The sequence below is a fragment of the Pecten maximus genome, chromosome 8 (assembly GCF_902652985.1).
Source record: "Pecten maximus chromosome 8, xPecMax1.1, whole genome shotgun sequence".
NCBI lineage: Eukaryota > Metazoa > Mollusca > Bivalvia > Pectinida > Pectinidae > Pecten > Pecten maximus.
This window is the reverse complement of record NC_047022.1, coordinates 37,607,541-37,631,724: the sequence shown is the minus strand read 5'-3', so window position 1 is coordinate 37,631,724 and position 24,184 is coordinate 37,607,541. Positions and strand designations below refer to the sequence as shown.

At 38.6% G+C, this 24,184-nt stretch overlaps 1 protein-coding gene across 1 annotated transcript; it reads right to left on the bottom strand.

Annotated features, from left to right (window-relative positions):
- Positions 1-405: 405 nt before the first annotated feature.
- Positions 406-23,053, bottom strand: LOC117332308 (solute carrier family 28 member 3-like). Its single transcript, XM_033891192.1, has 10 exons — positions 22,593-23,053; positions 15,020-15,161; positions 14,641-14,835; positions 11,509-11,676; positions 10,660-10,785; positions 9,738-9,868; positions 8,651-8,819; positions 4,704-4,862; positions 3,463-3,643; positions 406-2,787 (listed from the first exon to the last, which is right to left on the bottom strand). Exons 1-10 carry the CDS (start codon positions 23,051-23,053, stop codon positions 2,672-2,674), a joined length of 1,848 nt encoding a protein of 615 aa, XP_033747083.1. The 3' UTR covers positions 406-2,671.
- Positions 23,054-24,184: the final 1,131 nt, after the last annotated feature.

Genomic DNA, 24,184 nt, shown 5'->3' with positions numbered 1-24,184 from the left:
CACATCAGATAATATCATACCACATCATATAATATCATACTACATTATATAATATCATACCACATTAGATAATATCATACCACATCATATAATATCATACCACATCATATAATATCATACCACATCATATAATACCATACCACATCATATATCATACCACATCATATAATATCATACCACATAATCTACCATCATACCACATCATATAATACCATACCACATAATATAATATCATACCACATTATATAATATCATACCACATTATATAATATCATACCACATAATCTACCATCATACCACATTATATAATATCATACCACATCATATAATATCATACCACATTATATAATACCATACCACATTATATAATATCATATCACATAATCTACCATCATACCACATCATATAATATCTTACATCATATTATATCATACAACATTATATTATATCATACCACTTATATATTGTAATATGGCTGGAGTGTTCCTTAATTTTCATTTGTTTCCCTCACAAGTACCCATCAGTGAGTAGACCTGTTCGTGCTAAAAATAGCTCAGATGGGAAATTCCCCAGGCATTGCCGACCTGTTCGTGCTATTTATAGCACGCACAGGTCGGCAATCTTTGCATCCACTCACGCAACGCGTTTTTTTGGACAACAGCCAATCCGAATGCTGGAAACAAACTATTGTTCGGCATCACTTTTGTTTTCAATATTGCAGACGAAATACCCCCAACAACGTTTCGCTACATTAAACGAAGAGGAATTACAAGATATTTTGAAGAAAAAAGACTTGTTGAACATCGGGAAAAATACTTCAGGTTTAACAACACTATTCCGGTCATATTTAAGTTCAAAAGGTCAGTCTGCATGCCGACTTTGAAAAAATGAGTGAACAGGATTTGGACTGGATTGAGCCTTGGATTTTTTTTTTCATTCCTTTTAGCTGGCCATATTACAAAACAGTTATTGCCTTTTGTGATCGGTGTACACGGGACTATACGGACCTGGTCAAGAGTTCTTTTCACTTCGGCCTGCGGCCTCGATGAACACACTCTTGACCAGGTCCGTATAGTGTCGTGTACACCTCCACAAAATGCAATATTTGTATAGTATCGTACCATATCGTATAATATCATACCACATCATATAATATCATACCACATTATATAATATCATAACACATTATATAATATACCACATCATCTAACATCATACTACACCATTTACTATCGCACCACATCATACCATGGGCACTGCTGAAGTGTCTGTATTTTTATGGTACATGGACGCCTTCAATGTTGAAGATAAATGGCCACGGCATGAGGAGGTAATTAAGTCTATTAATAGTTTTGAAAGCTCAATATCCTTGGCCAAAACGCAAATATCACTTTAATTGTTCCAGTCTTTTACTGTTTTTGAAAAGCAGCTGTTTTTGTAGATCTCACAAATTGTGGTGATAAGTTTGTATGTTTTTGAATGTTTTGTCTGGTTCTATTACTGTTAAGAGTTACAAAGTCGTCGAGGGATTGCCACCAAGGAATTTCATTTCTTTCTATAACCCTTTTGTTAGCGGAACACCAAAGGGTGTCATTGATCTAACCTGTGTCATATAAGCAGTTTTCTTAAATGTCGCTGGACAGTGTTTTAAGTTGCGGCGGAGAAATCCAAGAGTTGGGTTTGCTCGACTAATAATGGTATAAAACTTCAAATTACCGATAAAGGTGAGGCCCAAGTAGGGACTTCCAGAAACTGTAAAATATGGTTGTCTAATTTATAAAAATGTTAGAATTATTACCTCAATGAAATGTGTCCATGTGTACACACACTTTTTAATATGTAATAACATAATTATAAATACATGAAATTATGATGTAACGAATAAATAAATCAGCCGTTCCATGGCTGAACCTGTATATAATCTATATATGTATATATGAGGATGTGAATTATATATAATAATATGTCTGTAGTCTAAACTGATGAGCTAATTCGCTCAAAGAAATGAAGAACTTGAACACGAATTTATAAAAATGTTCGTGTGGACTTTTTCCTACTGCTCACTCTCATTACTTGACTCTTTTCGCGTTGAATCGCATACGCCATTTAGAGGCCCACTACTGTGATGCGTCAAGGTCACGTGGGAGTGCTATCTGGTCTTGCAGACTCCGAATTTGTCTATACAGTAGACAGCCATAGTATAAGCCATCGTCGGTCCCGGCGGAGTCTTCTCTTCGTTTCACTCGTTTGATCCGTGGGAACACTGGCTTGTAAACTTCTGTTGTTCATGATTATCACATGTTTATCGATCAATCAAACTGAGTGTTATTGATGAAGCTCGTCCAGACAATAGAAACGGTATACAAAGATGACCGCAGCCATGTGTCGACATTCTTTGTTATCTGCCATCTTGTCTAACTAATCAAAGAACATATTTAACGATGGTTTTTGATTAGTCAGATTTCCTGTAGCCATTTTCTACGGAACCAATCAGATTACTGTATTTGGTTCATGGATAACTCATGAATAAGATACCTTTTTTTGCCCTACGAGAAAATCGGAGCTAAGCGAGGACATATGAAATGGCCTTAAACATATCAAAGACTTGTCCTCTTAGTCGACTGATTACCAGGTTATATCAACTTATCTCATTAGTATGTCACGTGGTCGGTCACGTGAACAGGTAGGAGGAGTTATCTATGTTACTGAAGTTCAAAGCCATAGTCGTTCCATTTCCAGTAGTTACGTTAGTACCGCTCTGGACATTTGACTCCTGATACAACATTCCTGTTGGTGAAAACAAAGAATATATATTGCTTTGGGCATTTCATATCTAAATGACGAAACAACGAACATTTTGCTACAGTGTGATTAGATTAAGAATTTCGCGTGATGTTACAATCGCCATCATATTAAAATCACCTGATGATACGAAGGACAGACCAACTCTGTCCAGTCTTAAACTGATGATCCAAAGGAGAGACCAACTCTGTCGAGTCTTAAACTGATGACCCAAAGGACAGACCAACACTGTCGAGTCTTAAACTGATGATCCAAAAGACAGACCAACTCTGTCCAGTCTTAAACTGATGACCCAAAGGATAGACCAACACTGTCGAGTCTTGAACTGATATCTTTCTAGCGTCACTCCGTTACCTTTGTCTGAGAAAGTTTGATCAATTCTGGTAAGATACGAGGCATTTACAAATGACAGCAGGATGAGTTTCAATCCTTCAGTTCGGCACCTGAATTAATGATTTGGTTAAATAGACCTTAGGAGACAGGGGAACCAGTTGTTTCCATACAAGACACTAAGGAGTAAACAGTGATGGACATAGCCCGAGAGACGTAACTACACGACTGACTCAGCCATTAAAGAAATCGCCCAATTGACTCTCTTCAAGATACTAAATTCTGGATAATATATAATCATAGCAGGACCGCTTATTGGTTCAATCTTACCTGCTACGCATGCGGTCATGAAGCACGCGACGTTCCCACTAATCATGGCCCTGAGCATGCCTTTTGCGTAGTCCTGTCGTCTGCTGGGATCGGCGGCAGTTAATGCACCAAGGTTGATTCCCATGGCGACTATACTGCCGAACCCGCACAGAATGTAGGTAGCTATCACTGCAGAACGGTTCTGGTGAAAAAATGCCAAAGGTTGCATAACATATCGACCTTTAATATAAATAAGGATGTCTTCCTTCATAACATATCGACCTTCAACATAAATAAGGATGTCTCCCTACATAACATATCGACCTTCAACACAAATAAGGATTTCCCCCCACATAACATATCGACCTTCAATATAAATAAGGATGTCTCCCCACATAACATATCGACCTTCAACATAAATAAGGATGTCTCCCCACATAACATATCGACATTCAATATAAATAAGGATGTCTCCCCACATAACATATCGACCTTCAATATAAATAAGGATGTCTCCCTACATAACATATCGACCTTCAACATAAATAAGGATTTCTCCCCACATAACATATCGACCTCCAATATAAATAAGGATGTCTCCCTACATAATATATTGACCTTTTATATAAATAAGGATGTCTCCCTACGTAACATATCGACCTTCAACATAAATAAGGATGTCTCCCCACATAACATATCGACCTTCAACACAAATAAGGATTTCTCCCCACATAACATATCGACCTTCAACATAAATAAGGATTTCTCCCCACATAACATATCGACCTTCAACATAAATAAGGATTTCTCCCCACATAACATATCGACCTTCAACACAAATAAGGATTTCTCCCCACATAACATATCGACCTTCAACATAAATAAGGATGTCTCCCTACATAACATATCGACCTTCAACATAAATAAGGATGTCTCCCTACATAACATACCGACCTTCAACATAAATAAGGATGTCTCCCTACATAACACTGACCTAGAATAATGGCGTCTCCTTCAAGAACTCATCGAAATATTGTAAGGAAAAATTAAAAAGATAACGACCAAGCACATAAATGAAAATGTCTCCCTGAATATCTGAACGACTTTTACCATGGATGCGGATAACATTACGACTAAGAACATAACTTACACGCAACTAACAAGACAATGGAGTATTTTTTTCATACATAAAATCAAGCTACATTTAGTTTCTATAAGTATTCAATGGATATATTCTCTAATCTATATTGATTATTACTTACATCCAATTCTTTGTTCTTGATCATCGTTCCAAGGTCGGCGAAGGACAGGAACTCGTTGATGAACAGTTTCTTGCCGATGAGCTTTGCTACCTTACCACAGTCCTGCCAGCGGACTCCCATCACAAAGGCCAGAGGCATGAAGGTGTAGGAACAGAAGAACTGTATGTTAAATAATAAGGAAATTATTAGTTTATTGTCTACCAGGTCTCATAGGACCTCTGAGAGACATAGAAAAGGGTAAATAGAAAATTAAATAATGTTTATCAGTCATTTTAAAGTGTCACGGCTGAATATGATGGCATCCCGATCATGTCATTCTGGCTTTCTTAGAGTCAAAGCCACAAGGTCAACAGTAGGCTGAGTGGATCAGGACGATAGCTGGTAGTGAAGGACACAGACATAATATACGGTCAATAGATGGTAGTGAGGGACACGGACATAATATACCGTCAACAGATGGTAGTGAGGGACACGGACATAATATACCGTCAATAGATGGTAGTGAGGGACACGGACATAATATACCGTCAATAGATGGTAGTGAGGGACACGGACATAATATACCGTCAATAGATGGTAGTGAAGGACACGGACATAATATACCGTCAATAGATGGTAGTGAAGGACACGGACATAATATACCGTCAATAGATGGTAGTGAAGGACACGGACATAATATACCGTCAATAGATGGTAGTGAAGGACACAGTCATAATATACCGTCAATAGATGGTAGTGAAGGACACGGACATAATGTACCGTCAATAGATGGTAGTGAAGGACACGGACATAATATACCGTCAATAGATGGTAGTGAAGGACACGGACATAATATACCGTCAATAGATGGTAGTGAAGGACACGGACATAATATACCGTCAATAGATGGTAGTGAGGGACACGGACATAATATACCGTCAATAGATGGTAGTGAAGGACACGGACATAATATAACGTCAATAGATGGTAGTGAGGGACACGGACATAATATACCGTCAATAAATGGTAGTGAGGGACACGGACATAATATACCGTCAATAGATGGTAGTGAAGGACACGGACACAATATACCGTCAATAGATGGTAGTGAGGGACACGGACATAATATACCGTAAATAGATGGTAGTGAAGGACACGGACATAATATACCGTCAATAGATGGTGGTGAGGGACACGGACATAATATACCGTCAATAGATGGCAGTGAGGGACACGGATATAATATACCGTCAATAGATGGTAGTGAAGAACACGGACATAATATACCGTCAATAGATGGTAGTGAAGGACACGGACATAATATACCGTCAATAGATGGTAGTGAGGGAGATGGACATAATATACCGTCAATAGATGGTAGTGAAGGACACGGACATAATATACCGTCAATAGATGGTAGTGAGGGACACGGACATACTATACCGTCAATAGATGGTAGTGAAGAACACGAACATAATATACCGTCAATAGATGGTAGTGAGGGACACGGACATAATATACCGTCAATAGATGGTAGTGAAGGACACAGATATAATATACCGTCAATAGACGGTAGTGAGGGACACGGACATAATATACCGTCAATAGATGGTAGTGAGGGACACGTACATAATATACCGTCAATAGATGGTAGTGAGGGACACGTACATAATATACCGTCAATAGAGGGCAGTGAGGGACACGGACATAATATACCGTCAATAGATGGTAGTGAAGGACACGGACATAATATACCGTCAATAGATGGTAGTGAAGGACACGGATATAATATACCGTCAATAGATGGTGGGAGGGACACGGACATAATATACCGTCAATAGATGGTAGTGAGGGACACGGACATAATATACCGTCAATAAATGGTAATGAAGGACACGGACATAACATACCGTCAATAGATGGTAGTGAGGGACACGGACATAATATACCGTCAATAGATGGTAGTGAGGGACAAGGACATAATATACCGTCAATAGATGGTAGTGAGGGACACGGATATAATATACCGTCAATGGATGTTAGTGAGGGACACTGACATAATATACCGTCAATAGATGGTAGTGAGGGACACGGACATAATATACCGTCAATAGATGGTAGTGAAGGACACGGACATAATATACGGTCAATAGATGGTAGTGAGGGACACGGACATAATATACGGTCAATAGATGGTAGTGAAGGACACGGACATAATATACCGTCAATAGATGGTAGTGAAGGACACAGATATAATATACCGTCAATAGATGGTAGTGAGGGACACTGACATAATATACCGTCAATAGATGGTAGTGAAGGACACAGATATAACATACCGTCAATGGATGGTAGTGAGGGACACTGACATAATATACCGTCAATAGATGGTAGTGAGGGACACGGACATAATATACCGTCAATAGATGGTAGTGAAGGACACGGACATAATATACGGTCAATAGATGGTAGTGAGGGACACGGACATAATATACCGTCAATAGATGGTAGTGAGGGACACGGACATAATATACCGTCAATAGATGGTAGTGAGGGACACGGACATAATATACGGTCAATAGATGGTAGTGAAGGACACGGACATAATATACCGTCAATAGATGGTAGTGAGGGACACGGACATAATATACCGTCAATAGATGGTAGTGAAGGACACGGACATAATATACCGTAAATAGATGGTAGTGAAGGACACGAACATAATATACCGTCAATAGATGGTAGTGAGGGACACGGACATACTATACCGTCAATAGATGGTAGTGAAGGACACATATAATATACCGTCAATAGATGGTAGTGAAGGACACGGACATGATATACCGTCAATAGATGGTAGTGAAGGACACGGACATAATATACCGTCAATAGATGGTAGTGAGGGACACGGACATAATGTACCGTCAATAGATGGTAGTGAAGGACACGGACATAATATACCGTCAATAGATGGTAGTGAAGGACACGGACATAATGTACCGTCAATAGATGGTAGTGAAGGACACGGACATAATATACCGTCAATAGATGGTAGTGAAGGACACGGACATAATATACCGTCAATAGATGGTAGTGAGGGACACGGACATAATATACCGTCAATAGATGGTAGTGAAGGACACGGACATGATATACCGTCAATAGATGGTAGTGAAGGACACGGACATAATATACCGTCAATAGATGGTAGTGAGGGACACGGACATAATATACCGTCAATAGATGGTAGTGAGGGACACGGATATAATATACCGTCAATAGATGGTAGTGAAGGACACGGACATAATATACCGTCAATAGATGGTAGTGAGGGACACGGACATAATATACCGTCAATAGATGGTAGTGAAGAACACGGACATAATATACCGTCAATAGATGGTAGTGAAGGACACGGACATAATATACCGTCAATAGATGGTAGTGAGGGACACGGACATACTATACCGTCAATAGATGGTAGTGAAGGACACGGATATAATATACCGTCAATAGATGGTAGTGGAGGACACAGACATAATATACGGTCAATAGATGGTAGTGAGGGACACGGACATGATAATACACCGTCAATAGATGGTAGTGAGGGACACGGACATAATATACTGTCAATATATTGTAGTGAGGGACACGGACATAATATACCGTCAATAGATGGTAGTGAGGGACACGGACATAATATACCGTCAATAGATGGTAGTGAGGGACACGGACATAATATTCCGTCAATAGATGGTAGTGAAGAACACGGACATAATATACCGTTAATAAACGATAGAGAAAAACATCAGTTTCTTACACTGTACCGTAAATCGTTAAAGACAGTGGTCGGTAGATTCGGGTTTCATTGTACCATTTTGCTCTACACGCAAATAGTATGAATTACTGACTACAAACCACCAGACAGGCCACGTGGGGTATTGTGTTCTCCAAACATTTGTACGCACCTCGAAGGTGAACTCCGGGTGACCCACACGTGCTCCCATGAAGGAGAAGCAGTAGTTAATGAAGGCCAGGATGGAGATGAAGGCGATGAGATTGGCGACGACGTAAGAAACCAGTTTAATGGCCGTCACAGCTCCTACTGAAGCTGCTTCCATCACATTCATCTCCTGACTGTGTTAGATAATAAATAGAGGTTACACAACGAGTGGTTGTTGGATATGGAATTTATTTCACACGAGTAAGTTATTTTTTAAAAGTTACAAAAGACACGAGCTTTAGCGAGTGTTTTCTGCAACTTTTAAAAAATAACTTACTCGTGTGAAATAAATTCCATATCCAACAATTTCGAGTCGTGTGACCTGTTTCTACCACAATAATATCGGCTTGAATCAAAGGGAAACGTGGCCAAGTATAATTTCGCGTATGCAAATAAAGTGTACCGGTGACGTCCGGGACCCGGTGATGTGACGTCATTATATTATTGATGACGTCAATAACAATTGCAGCTTGGGTCAAATTTCACCGTGTTAGCCAATCAAAATGCGTACAGAGCTTATACCACCTGTGGTATAAACAGATTGTTAATCAACAGCTATAGTGATTGACTGATGGTCTGAGAGTTGAATAACACAGGGTATTGTGGTAGAAACAATAGTAAACTAGTAAACATTACAACGACGGTCAATATGTCAATAAAACAACTGAACAGGGGGACAACCTTTGTTAAGCAAATTACCATAAATTATGTAATGCTTTCCTGTAGAAAAATGAACCATAAGAGATATTGACAAAACTGGAATCGAAATGAATGAAACTACGAAAGGTATTCTAGAAAGTTAATCAACTACTGCTTAACCTCTTTCGTTCTTTCTAGAAATATGAATGTAGAAGATATATTACTTTCACTTTAAATATTTTAAGATGTGCCGCTGGGTCACCAGAAGTACCATTGGAGAGAATTCCCTGATAACTGAAATTGGATCCAGTCAGTTTATTTAGATTTTATGAAAGTTTTCGACACTGACCTACAAAAAAGTTGACCAAGAAAATTAAAATCTTTCAAACACATGTAACTACAAGTGTTCCTACCCAACTTCAGTGAGAACAATATTTTTTTGCTTGACCCTGGTCACTTTGGTCTCCGGCCATCCTAGCTTGGCCACAGCGATAGCGGCTGGGGCAGACATGAAAGAAGCGGAAATCACGTGTTCCGCCGGCACCTGTAATAAAAAAAGCATATGTAAAACTCAAACTGCACGTGAAACTGATTCATCAAAACTTTAGTTTACAGATAATTCCCAGATTCAGGGATTTCCCCCCTACTCAAGGATTCCCCTACTCAGGGATTCCCCCTACTCAGGGATTTCCCCCCTACTCAGGGATTCCCCCTACTCAGGGATTTCCCCACTCAGAAACATCTCTCAAGCGCTTGGACCTGTCCTGAATGTAGTACTGTCAACAATGCCAAAAAAAAATGGTCAATAGTTGTTACATCACTTAATTCCATTTAACAACACTCATTCTAGGTTATCTCGTGTCAGGCGCACATTGCTTACCTCAAGGCTCAAGGGCAACCTTTCCTCCAATTCCGCACAAGCGGAAGCCATCAACGGCCCAAAAGAAGGCCATAACATTTCTCAGAACACCATTTGTCAACTTTCAAAGTGTTACTAGTTGAATATGATAAACCAGATCTGAAATCAGATTACTCCTGTATCCCAGGGATATGCCACGGTCAAAACGAACGCTCAGTAACTGTTTGTTTCTCAAACGAACCTCGAGGTCGTCATACCGTTTAATTGACTGGCCTTGATTTTGGCCGTCTTTCCTCTGTAATTTAACTTAGTGATTGGTCAGGTGCTTTTACTGACACCAATCAACTAGCTAACCTTCAGCCTTCGGTTTTGCCATGACAAATTCTAGTGAACGTATCCCTATGGTATCGTAGACGCACTAGCCCAGTAGTAACCACTAGTTTATATAAGAGGACCAGTAACTCATCTATACATACCCCAAACTCTATGTAGGCGGCGATGACTGTTCCAGCCACAGTAGCAAACCCTGTCGTCATCACACAATGGAGCTCGGACAGCGTAAGATCACGAAAGAACGGCTTCAAGGCTATCGAAGACTCCAACTAGCACAGATTAGATAATATCTTAAATGATAGATAACAGTTAAGGGTTTTAATGACGCTGATCAAGATCTCAAATAATGCCAGCAATAACACTGTGAGGGACAAGTATCGACTTTCCGTGTATTGGGGGGTCATCGGGTAAGTCACTCTCACCTTATCGTATAATAAGTCAGTCTAAACAGCCTATGACAAACCACTTCAGAATCATCATTTTGTTAATTTCGTAAAGGAAATGACAGCAATATTGTGTATGGTGTTTGTTAGATAGTAAAAGGACGTCAAAATATGGACAAAACAGATTTACACAATTGATCGTGGAAATTCCTTAAGAAATTATAGTGCATGACAGTTTGGAGTTCGAATCATTTACGCTTTGCCAGGCGTGAGATAAGTAGAGACTGACACCAGAATAAAAACATTCGGGCGACGTTAGGTTGTTCCAGAGATAGCATCTGAACAGAAAACAGAGAAAGCAAGATATAGAAACACTAGAGAACATGTGTAGTTTGAAAGTTCACATACTTCTAATAGTATGACATTTCATATCAAACATCATTTAATCAGTGTGAAATTCCTAGTCAATGCCTTTGAATTCCGTTGAACCGAAAATATGAAAGTGATGAGGTTTGCAACTTCACATCAAACAAGAGACCGTTATTGAATGCCTGTCAAAGGTCTCGCAGCCAGCATTTACACCTTTAGTATATATAGATATATTCTTACCTGTCCAATAAAGATATGAGCTGCGGCGGCGAACGACTCTATAGCTGTGGTGTTCATTGTGTACTGGAATAACTTGGCAAGACCCTTAATGATGACCTGCATCACCCCAAGGTAGTACAGTATAGATACAACGGAACTGAAGTACACCACCACCGGCAGGATCTGAGGACAGACAAAGTTATATCACTGACGCACACCACCACCAACAGGATCTGGGGGGTGTCTTCCCACTCAGCCAACATATCCTATTTTAACATTGGGGGTAGGAACAATAGAGAACAATAGGCACTAATTACAGGTAAGTTATAGCCTGTTTTGGAGAAGTACTTGATTCTCAGGTTACCTGTGTTACCTGTATTACCTGTGCTACATGCTGTTATCAGTTTGTAGATAATGTATACTAAATGTATATGTATCACAAATACTTTTATTATATTAAAAAAATTAAAATAAAATAACTCAAATTTTCATACATTACTGAAAATAATTCATTTTTCTATATCTTTCATTGTTAAAAATTTCACACTTTATCATAATTATTATGTTTTATAAATAAAACAGAAAATACGTTTGTTCAATTTTAACCTTTACATTGAAAGGTCACATTATCAATACGTTTAAGTCAACGTTACCTGTTTCATTGTAATATATAACAGGTATATATAATGTACTTAAGAGAAAACGATTAAAAACAAAACACTTTAAATCACATTTTAATAGTTCAAGTAAAACAAATCATGTATGATAGTGAAACTGATTGAATAATAAAGCACAAATCAGTATAATCCTAGAAAGCACGGATAAAGTTCACAATATCACCAAAGTCAATTAATCATATCGGCGGTTCTCATATATGCAGTCTTCACATACGAAATTATTCACGTAATAAATAGTTCAATCTTATTATTACAAAGAAATACTAGTCTATATAATTGTCACTTCCTTTAACACGAGTATATGGTAATCATAACCCTTGCAAGTTCAAGTTGCTTTATGAAATTGAATGTTAAATTACGCTTGTATATAATGTTTAGAATACACAAGTTCAATTTCTCAAAGTATATCATAAACACTTAGGTCCCTTTATGAAATTGAATGTTAATGTTCAGGAAACAGTAAGTGTTCAGAGAAAAATAACTAATGGATCTGGTCAAATGATTGGACCAAGGTGTATACTGTTTATTGTAATTTTGAGGGAATAACAATTGGTTGTTTTTGTGTTGGTTACATACACATACTCTTGTAAACAGTTTTGACTACATATCATTAAGTTTATGCCGTTAACTCTTTATGTGATTTTAACAAAATGCACCTTTATTTTTGTTGAAACAATAATTCCATTTGTAAGAATTAGTTGCTTATTATAAGATAGTAATCATATCTAATTGAAAGGGGGAAAAGAACAAGGGAAAAAATGATTGAAAGTACACTGTATATCATTGTTACCTGTATATGGTGCATTTTTAATTATGAAAGATTTTTCCGTTATTTCATTTTTGAAGTGTTGTGTACTATCATTATTAATATAAGTAATAAATTATCAGTATATGTATTCTGTTATTAATACGTACACATGAATGTATATTTTTAAAGGTATTCTTAAACATTTTCATCACTTTTATTGTTAGTCACCTTTGAGTCCCATGTATACGTATACTGAAACAGACTATACCTACATTTTCCACAGGTAAACTCAGGTAATGTTTATATAGCAAAAACAACATGTTGGCTGAGTGGGAATGAACCATCTGGGGACAGACAAAGTTATATCACTGACGTACACCACCACCGGCAGGATCTGGGGACAGACAAAGTTATATCACTGACGTACACCACTACCGGCAGGATCTGGGGACAGACAAAGTTATATCACTGTAGTACACCACCACCGGCAGGATCTGGGGACAGACAAAGTTATATCACTGACTTACACCACCACCGGCAGGATCTAGGGACAGACAAAGTTATATCACTGACGTACACCACCACCGACAGAATCTGGGGACAGACAAAGTTATATCACTGACGTACACCACCACCGGCAGGATCTGAGGACAGACAAAGTTATATCACTGAAGTACACCACCACCGGCAGGATCTGGGGACAGACAAAGTTATATCACTGACGTACACCACCACCAACAGGATCTGGGGACAGACAAAGTTATATCACGGACGTACACCACCACCGACAGGATCTGGGGACAGACAAAGTTATATCACTGTAGTACACCACCACCGACAGGATCTGGGGACAGACAAAGTTATATCACTGTAGTATACCACCACCGACAGGATCTGGGGACAGACAAAGTTATATCACTGTAGTACACCACCACAGGCAGGATCTGGGGACAGACAAAGTTATATCACTGACGTACACCACCACCGGAAGGATCTGGGGACAGACAAAGTTATATCACTGACGTACACCACCACCGACAGGATCTGGGGACAGACAAAGTTATATCACTGACGTACACCACCACCGACAGGATCTGAGGACAGACAAAGTTATATCACTGACGTACACCACCACCGACAGGATCTGGGGACAGACAAAGTTATATCACTGTAGTACACCACCACCGACAGGATCTGGGGACAGACAAAGTTATATCACTGACGTACACCACCACCGACAGGATCTGGGGACAGACAAAGTTATATCACTGTAGTACACCACCACCGACAGGATCTGAGGACAGACAAAGTTATATCACTGAAGTACACCACGACCGACAGGATCTGGGGACACGGGACTGCAAAAAGGTCAAATATTTCGCCATAGCTAGGTTACTTCAATGGAGTTAAGGTATATATTACCATAAGATAATTCTGTAGCATGTTATAAAACAATTGTATTCATATGTCCATTGTATTTAGATATAAGATTATATAACACCATTGATAGCTAGATACGATGCATTTCTTTCACATCATTTAGGATTTCCGTCATCATCTACTATTTACAGCAGAACGACTATAATTAGATGTCATTAGAGATAAAGTAAACACACATAACTATACATGTAATCACGTGAGTATGTGTTTCTAACATGGTCATGCGTGTTATTTGGGACCTGGTTAGACGGAAAGTAACAGAAGCTATTTTTATCAATCGCCACATACCTTAAATACAATAACGTGCATCGTATAGTTTTCAGCGTCGAACACAAACTTTGATCCTTCGTCTGCGAATGTAAGGAAACCAACAACAGCGTCGCCAACTAATTTACATATCTCGTATCCAGGTTTCCATCTCAGTATTACGACTCCCCAAGTAAACTGTAGTATCAGTCCCCATAACACAGGTGTCCAGCGAACCTGAAATGGAAGTGACGTCATTATGACAGGAAACAGAAAATAAGGGTAACACGTAACGTTCTTCATTCAAAATGAGCATATCGTTCATTACCATTCTTCAAAGAAAGCATTTCTACATTGTATTAGGTCGATCACGCATATCACGGTATTTATTAGCATGTCCTGACCGCCATGTTGTTCTGACCTTGGAGGGAGCTTTGGATGTGATGAAGATGAGGAATACCAGTAGACACAGTCCACCAAAAGATATCAGCCTCTCCGTGTCGGCTCGAACATCGAAAGCAATGAATGTGATTATCAACAACAAAGCTAGAATTGTCAGGCACCTGAAACAAATATAATAAGAATAGAGATTACAGACATGAAAACGACGCCGTTATTCTAAATAAATATCCATAAAACGGGGACAAAATACAGACTTGCACGGATACACTTGGAAAAGTAAGGTCGTGTGCTCCGGAAGAGTAAGCGACTTCTGCTTCATCGACGACACCTGCCATGCAAATATAGGTCACGACGACACCTGCCATGTAAATCTAGGTCACGACGACACCCGCCATGTAAATCTAGGTCACGACGACACCTGCCATGTAAATCTAGGTCACGACGACACCCGCCATGCAAATCTAGGTCACGACGACACCCGCCATGCAAATCTAGGTCACGACGACATCTGCCATGCAAATCTAGGTCACGACGACACCTGTCATGTAAATCTAGGTCACGACGACACCTGCCATGTAAATCTAGGTCACGACGACACCCGCCATGCAAATCTAGGTCACGACGACATCTGCCATGCAAATCTAGGTCACGACGACACCTGCCATGTAAATCTAGGTCACGACGACATTCGCCTTACAAATCTAGGTCACGACGACACCCGCCATACAAATCTAGGTCACGACGACACCCGCCATACAAATCTAGGTCACGACGACATCTGTCATGATAATATTACTGTAAGTCACATTCTCACTAAGATGATGACAACAGAACTACGAACATGATGTCATTCATATCGTATAGGAAATCGAATATTTCCGAATGAGATTATGATAAAGAGTTAAACCTCCCCCGTGATGATCATCAACCTGCATCTCTCAATACATTATGTGATTAATATTTCTTTTATGGAAATAGTGATGATTACAAAAAGTCCCTGAACACCGAATCAACCGGGACACCATAAGGAGGGGAAGCAGGAATGTTACTATCTATAAATGAAAAAATTACAATTCGAAAGTTGAAATCACCACACTTATTATACAGTTATTTATAAACTGACCCTTCATTGTGAGTGAAGATCGAGGTGAGCAATTTCAAGTTCTACAGGATATATCCGATCGACGGGATCAATACAACTCATCGCCAAGATACCTATAGATGAATCTGAAGGACATTTCAAGGTCTAGTTGATGCACTCTTCAAAATCATAAGGCCCATATGAGGCTTGGCCAAGTTGGCCTAGAAAGTGACACAGATTGTTTCTATGGGCATGCCAACATTCTTTTGGAAGATCTTGCCACCAAACGATGGTGTCGAACAGAAATTTCAATCATTCTCATGAGCCAAAGTTCCAAAACAAAGAATTTAACCTCCGAAATGTGAAACATTGAAATAAAATTAATTTGAATTGAACGTCCTCGCAACTGTTGCGGAATTTATTCAACATAAAAAAAAACATAGCAAAGCATCATTGGGTTTTAGTATATATATTATTGTTACATTTTCCTATGGGGAAAATCGGGTTTAGGAATTGGGCTCAGAGCGAGCGTCGAGGATCACCAACAGCAGAAGATAACGTGCAAGGAGAATGTTTGCTTGCTTGGTTTATCGCCTCGTGAACAGTCAAGGGTCAATTTGAGGGGGATCTTATGTAGATATTGACTACCTTACTGAACAACATACGGGAGTCCCGTCGCATGCCATCCAGAGCAATTAGTGTTTTGCCCAAGGACACAAATATGAGAGCAGAGACCGGTCCGATTGTTAGCTTCCGAAGAACACAACCAGACACGGTAAGGAACGTTGAACAACGCACCTCGGATCTTCACCCTGATGTTATGTAGTGGCACTCTAACCGAGGTAGTTATCGTGGCCCCCATACAACAAGAAAGAAAAGGGAACTACCGAAAAGGGAGGAAAATATCAATATTCAGAATGTTGCAATGTTCAGTATCTTCTAAATAGCAATCAGGAAGACAATTCGCGATTCTGCTGGAAGCGTCGGTCAACTCCTATGATCAATATGCAGTGGGATATACAAGGCTTTTTTTCCTAGGGATCTCCGACGTCCACTTAAATAGAGGCATCGGAGAAATCCCCGACCATCAGAGGACACTTAATTATTCACCTCTTGTGGCATATTGTGAGATACAACAGGTGTCTTTGACAGAAATATGTTAAACCCTCTGAAACTCGGGAGTCAAACATGCCAGGATCATCGTGGTCTGACATCTAAAACGACGATACCAGGAAACTGGTGCAAGATTATCTGACATCTGAAACGAAGATATAAGGGAAATGATCGAAATGGTCTGACATCTGAAACGAAGATATAAGGGAAATGATCGAAATGGTCTGACATCTGAAACGAAGATATAAGGGAAATGATGCAAAATGGTCCGACATCTGAAACGAAGATATAAGGGAAATGATGCAAAATGGTCTGACATCTGAAACGAAGATATAAGGGAAATGATGCAAAATGGTTTGACATCTGAAACGAAGATATAAGGGAAATGATGCAAAATGGTCTGACATCTGAAACGAAGATATAAGGGAAATGATGCAAAATGGTCTGACATCTGAAACGAAGATATAAGGGAAATGATGCAAAATGGTCTGACATCTGAAACGAAGATATAAGGGAAATGATGCAAAATGGTCCGACATCTGAAACGAAGATATAAGGGAAATGATGCAAAATGGTCTGACATCTGAAATCCATGTTCAAAACATAATCAATGTAGCCCAATTATCAATAACATGAACATAACGCATACCAATACGTGGTTACATTCGTGTGTATTTGAAAATCTTATCAGTTATAATGATGTCGGTGGTCGACATATATGTAATGTGCTGTCTATGGGATGTCACGTACGAGTTGGTGATGGGGAATATTGTGTCTCGAAAGGGTATTAAAAATTCACTAATAGAATACCGGTAAGTTTAGGGGAGTGAAAGTCAACCTGATCTTTATATCGTCACAATAATTTCATATCAATCTCAAAATATATTCCTATCCCATGTGAATGCACCATCAAATTCTACATAAGACTTACAGTCGGAGTATTCTTCTCGTCCTTGCATTTATCCTAAAACGTCTCCCGGAGAGTATTCGTGTTCGGCCATATTTGGCGATGAATTTAGCGACGTTTTGGAGACGAATGAAGCGATGAAGGACATAGAGTACAATGATGGCAACGTCGATGATTGTCCAAAATGCGAGTGATGGGTCGTAGAGGATAACATAGACAATATATATTACATAACCAATAACAACTATAACGTGAAGGAAATCGACGAACCGACGCCATGTCCATTGTTTACAGGTAGTCAGCGAGTCTGAACCCGAGTCCAATAATATATCGAAGGTGTCTGAAGCCCCAAAAACACGAGGCGAGCTGTTATGTCGGCGACGACCCCAGCCGTTACCTAGCTTATTTACATGATTGCAGACCAATGGTTCGGTCGAGTCCTCCGCCGTTGTTTGGTCATCGCGGACACCCATCGTTAACGGCAGCGTTCAGTGTAGAAGCACAAACACAGCAATCATCAGCAACAGTCAGTCAGTAAAACCACACTAAGTTTAGAATGATATTTCCAGTCCGGAAATCTGGTCGACCTGAAGCTGGTGAGTCGTGTTGTTATACCTGGTACATGGCCAGTTCGTGACAACGCGTGCTGATAAGGCCGTCAAATACATTTAGCATTCGAACAACCAAGCATGACGTTGTCGTACCATTCAATGGGTACTAAACTATTCACGCGTACTAAACTATCACAAAATGACCAATGGCTCAACGTCAAGTAAATTGTGACTTCAGCTGGGGAATCAGAATGTTGGTTAGAAATAGAGAATAACGTAGCAAAACCAATGGCGACATTCGGGAGACACAATTGATTGCACTGGGGGCAAAGTATGAACTACAAAATAAATCATGTTTAACCATGGAGGAGATACAGTGTGCAGTTCGTATGTTCAATCTAACTACAGGCGTCGGCATCTGGTTAGCATCTATTAAACAAATATAGCTCCTACACTTGAAAATTGGACAACGCATCGACCGTGGAACGGAAGTAGCTATCTATCTTAGACCTCTCTTAAAACAGTCTGATTGGTCGACAATTAAAGTATCGTACTGTGTACAAAGCTGTCGATCAATCAGATTGCCCGTTGCAAAACCCCTCTAAAATATATATCCTGATTCCGTTCCACAGTCGATGCATCGTCGGCTATCACGACCGCTTTTGATCAATTTTCTCATCTTTAAATCATTGTCATCCCACATATGAATAACATGAGTTGATGTCTAAGGATTATAAACCAAGGTAGGTTACTGAAGTTTTTGTGTATTTGCTATTTCAGTCGGATTTGACTTAACTTAAAAGTGAGTATTGCGACTTCACTTTTAAAGGATTTTGATCAAATTCCGTATATCGGTCAAATTGAGATACCTAGAACGAGTTGACAGGTAAATATATTGTTTGCGATGCCTGGTTGTAAAAAATTGCTCAAATGAGAATAAACCCTATGTCCGGAACCGGAAGCGTCTTTAACATTATCTATGTTAGCCGTATATCAAATGTAGAAAGGAAATACCACAAATGATATTAAGTCATCAAAGTGAGAATCAGGCCAGTAACCGGCAGCCGCAATGCCCATCTGGCCAGTAACAGGCAGCCGCAAGGCCCCGCCTGGCCAATAACAGGCATCCGCAAGGCCCCGCCTGGCCAGTAACAGGCATCCGCAAGGCCCCGCCTGGCCAGTAACAGGCATCCGCAAGGCCCCGCCTGGCCAGTACCAGGCAGCCGCAAGGCCCACTAGAAAACATGAAAATGTAAGTAAACTTTTATATCTCGCATATAAATTGAATATTTTAATCAATTGCGTGATTATTATTTAAAGAAATGCTACTATCAATGTAAGGAAAAGTCAATGAAATAAAGCGATGTCATCATATTTGATTATCATTTATTACATAGTTACACAAAGGTTCATCTAGATTTAAATCTGCAAAATACATAGTTACACAAGGGTTAATCTAGATTCAAACCCACAGAATACATTTAAGCAATAAACTGCCTAGATGCGGCAGACCTACTGGTATAACTGCCACATGTGTCACAGACAAACTGAATGGTGCGCGCTAGCGCACCATGATTGTTTGTCTGTGACACATGTGGCAGTTATACCAGTAGGTCTGCCGCATCTAGGCAGTTTATCGCTTATATTTACATTCTATTAATGAATCGCAAAAATAAAAAAATATGAAAAAAATCTTCCAAAATTCAAATTCAAAAGTGAGATATTCATACGCCCTCAGGGCAACTTCAGTTATACTCTCATAGATGAAGCTGCTTTTGGTAGGGATTTACTAGTAATATATAAGGGCATTGCCACACCAAATGTAAATATAGTGAGATAAGATGGCACTATGGGGAATTTTCTCTCCCAGAATGCCTCATTCAAGATGGCTGCCCATGGAGGCAGCCATCTTGAATGAGGCATTCTGGGAGAGAGAAAATCCCCCGGATAGATGTCATCAATTCTCTCTGTATCTTAGTTTCAAATACAGAAGTGGCATACATTTCTTTAACTGTATTTTCTTGAGATTTTATCTTTTCATGGTGAAAACCTTTGGAGATTGAAGAAAAGTATGTAAATGGCTAGCCGGGTTGGTTTTCATGACGTTATTGACTTTCGGTATGCTAGTATAGCATGTAAATGGCTAGCCGGGTTGGATTTCACGACGTTATTGACTTTCGGCATGCTAGTATAGTATGTAAATCGCTAGCCGGGTTGGATTTCATGACGTTATTGACTTTCGGTATGCTAGTATAGTATGTACATGGCTTGTCGTGTTGGTTTTCAAGGCATTATTTGTCATGATTTTGTCATTTTTTTCATGGTTTTGTCATGATTTTGTCATGTATTTGTGATGATTTTGTCATTAATTGTCATGATTTTGTCATTTTTGTCATGATTTTGTCATGTATTTGTCATGATTTTGTCATTATTTGTCATGTTTTGTCATGATTTTGACATTTTTTGTCATGATTTTGACATTTTTGTCATGTTTTGTCATGATTTCGTCATGTTTTGTCATAATTTGTCATGATTTTGTCATTTTTGTCATCATTTTGTCATGATTTTGTCATGTTTTGTCATGATTTTGTCATGATTTGTCATGTTTTGTCATGATTTTGTCAGTTTTGTCATGATTTCGTCATGTTTTGTCATGATTTTGTCATTTTTGTCATAATTTGTCATGATTTTGTCATTTTTGTCATGATTTTGTCATGATTTGTCATGATTTTGTAATTTTTGTCATGATTTTGTCATTATTTGTAATGATTTTGTCATTTTTGTCATGATTTTGTCACTTTTGTCATGATTTTGTCATTTTTGTCATGTTTTGTCATGATTTTGTCATGATTTTGTCATGTTTTGGTCATGTTTTCTCATGTTTTGTCATGATTTTGTCATGGTTTTGTCATGATTTTGTCATTTTTTTCATGTTTTGTTTTGATTTTGTCATGTTTTGTCATGAATTAGTCGTTTTTGTCATGTTTTGTCATGTTTTTGTCATGTTTTGTCATTAATTTGTCCTGATTTTGTCCTGATTTTGTCCTGATTTTTTCATGTTAATTTAACATGCTAACATGCTAATTTAGCATGCTGATTTGATGTTTTAGCATGCTAACATGCTGTTTTAACATGCTGATTTGGTGTTTTAGCATGCTAACATGCTGTTTTAACATGCTGATTTGGTGTTTTAGCATGCCAACATGCTGTTTTAACATGCTGATTTGGTGTTTTAGCATGCTAACATGCTGTTTTAACATGCTGATTTTGTGTTTTAACATGCTAACATGCTATTTTAACATGCTGATTTGATGTTTTAACATGCTGTTTTAACATGCTGTTTTAACATGCTGATTTGGTGTTTTAGCATGCTATTTTAACATGCTGATTTGGTGTTTTTACATGCTAACATGCTATTTTAACATGCTGATTTGGTGTTTTAGCATGCTAACATGCTGTTTTAACATGCTGATTTAGTGTTTTAACATGCTAACATGCTATTTTAACATGCTAACATCCTATTTTAACATGTTTGTTTGCCACTATTTAGCTTTATATGTGTACAAAAATTGAAAATATGCAAAAAAAATGAACAAAAAAATAGTAAGAATATTGCGAAACTTGCAAATTTTGCAAAATTTGATTTAAAAATCTGCAAAAACTGGTTAAGAATTCTGAAAAAATGACCTCCGTAACACTCTTGACAGTTATGGCTGTGACGTCACAGTCTAGAAAGTTCCGGTAATAGAAAGTGAAAGCATTTTACCATGGCAGTATTTTTAGTTCTAGCAACAAAACAAAACCTTTATTTTACTACTGTAATGAAGACATCAACTCAGAATGATTATTTTGAACTGACAATACTTCATTTTAAAATAAAAACTATCTAAATCTACTGTAATCTCAAAAAAATCTCCGTAACTAGGGCTGTTACGAGTACCCGAGTACCCGGGCACGGGTCGGGTTGGAGAAGTAACCGCTCTCGATACTTTGTATGTTGTTCTGTGTCTGAATAGATTCATCTTCCATTCGCACTTTTTCTTCAACAATCTCATCTTCGTGTTCCCCTGTGGTGTCTTTCTCGCTCTCTCTGTCTGTCCCAGTTGGTTCACTTTCTCTCAACAACCTATACTCTTGAACGATTGCAATCGCCTCCTCTAATGATTTGGCGAATTCGTTGTCTACAACTGTATAGTAGTCTTCCTCTTCCATCACACTTTTGAGGAACATGTCTATAGCTGTACGTTTGATGCTTTCCTCCCCACACTTCCAATATACAGCTGTAGCTAAATTTGTGATCCTATCAGCGTAACCATCAATAGATTCACTAGAACCTTTTGAAACAAGGTACAGCTCTTTTCTACATATAGTCACAAGCTCATCATAAGTTAACGAAAGCATATTTACAACGATAATCAGAGTACCAAGTTAAGGACTGAGTATCCCTAGCAACAGATTATACTAGACAAAAATATAACATTTATAGTACAGCATAAGAACTCAGATAAACATGCACATCAGAGTATCCGACATTGCACAAAACCTGATTACAAATATTTACAACACATGGGGAAAATTCAGATAGCCATGCACGTCAGAGTATCCGACATTACACAGTAACCGATTACAATAATGAAAAAAGGCCAACAATTTACAATACAAGCACAGGTATCAGAAAACTTCACACGTCAGAAAGTCCGATATTGTATGATATCCGATGACGTGTCTTAATATGAACAAATTTAAGTATAGAGAAAACATGTCAAAAGTTATTGCTGGGCACAAAGTCACATATAATCATACTACTTTTGTATAACGGCTGATGAGATTAACCCACCTAACTATATAAACAAAAGCTAAACATGTATGGAATTCAAATATGGCGCCTCGTTCCGTCCGTGAATATATCAGCCTCCTCCCCGCCTAAAAAATGCAGGCGAATGTATCATACAAAAAGTAAGCTGACACAGCAAAGCGTACAAAGTACGTGTAATTGCAAAAACAGAAAAAACATGTTTAGAATACCTGTGTGACAAAAATGGATTAAATCATCCAATGTGATGAAGTTCATACTAAAGTATTCATAAAAAAAGCAACTTCAGTAGACAACCAGCGTTAACGATTCGAAGCATCCGAGTCGACAATAAAGCTAGCTGAAACAAGAAGTTCGTTTGGAAAATGTATAAAATATGTACACTAAATGACACAGGTAAACTGTATAATGAAATGAATAATAAATGCACAGAGTAAAGTGACCATTCAATTCAAACAAGTGACAAGGTATAGGCTAATACCAACGAGCGATTATCCAGTGAAAACAGCTCACGTACCGAACCACAGGTAAACTGATCAGGTATAGGTCCTATGTGTACACAAAGGAATTTGTACAATCTACATTATTCTCAAAAAATCAAAACTGAAAACTCATACAAAGTAATTACAATGGTCACAAAGGGACATTTCAACCGGAAACAGAACTGTACAAAGTCGGGAAACATAAAAAATGTGCATACTGCAAAAAGCTAATGGGAA

Excerpts from the sequence above, each read along its gene's own strand:
- LOC117332308 (XM_033891192.1), bottom strand. The coding sequence starts at position 23,053 with ATGCTTTCGTTAACTTATGATGAGCTTGTGACTATATGTAGAAAAGAG. Across the intron at positions 15,162-22,592 it reads ACCCGTGCCCGGGTACTCGG|GTGCCTGACAATTCTAGCTT; the intron begins GTACTCGTAACA and ends TATTTGTTTCAG. Across the intron at positions 3,644-4,703 it reads TCAAGAACAAAGAATTGGAT|AACCGTTCTGCAGTGATAGC; the intron begins GTAAGTAATAAT and ends TTTTTTCACCAG.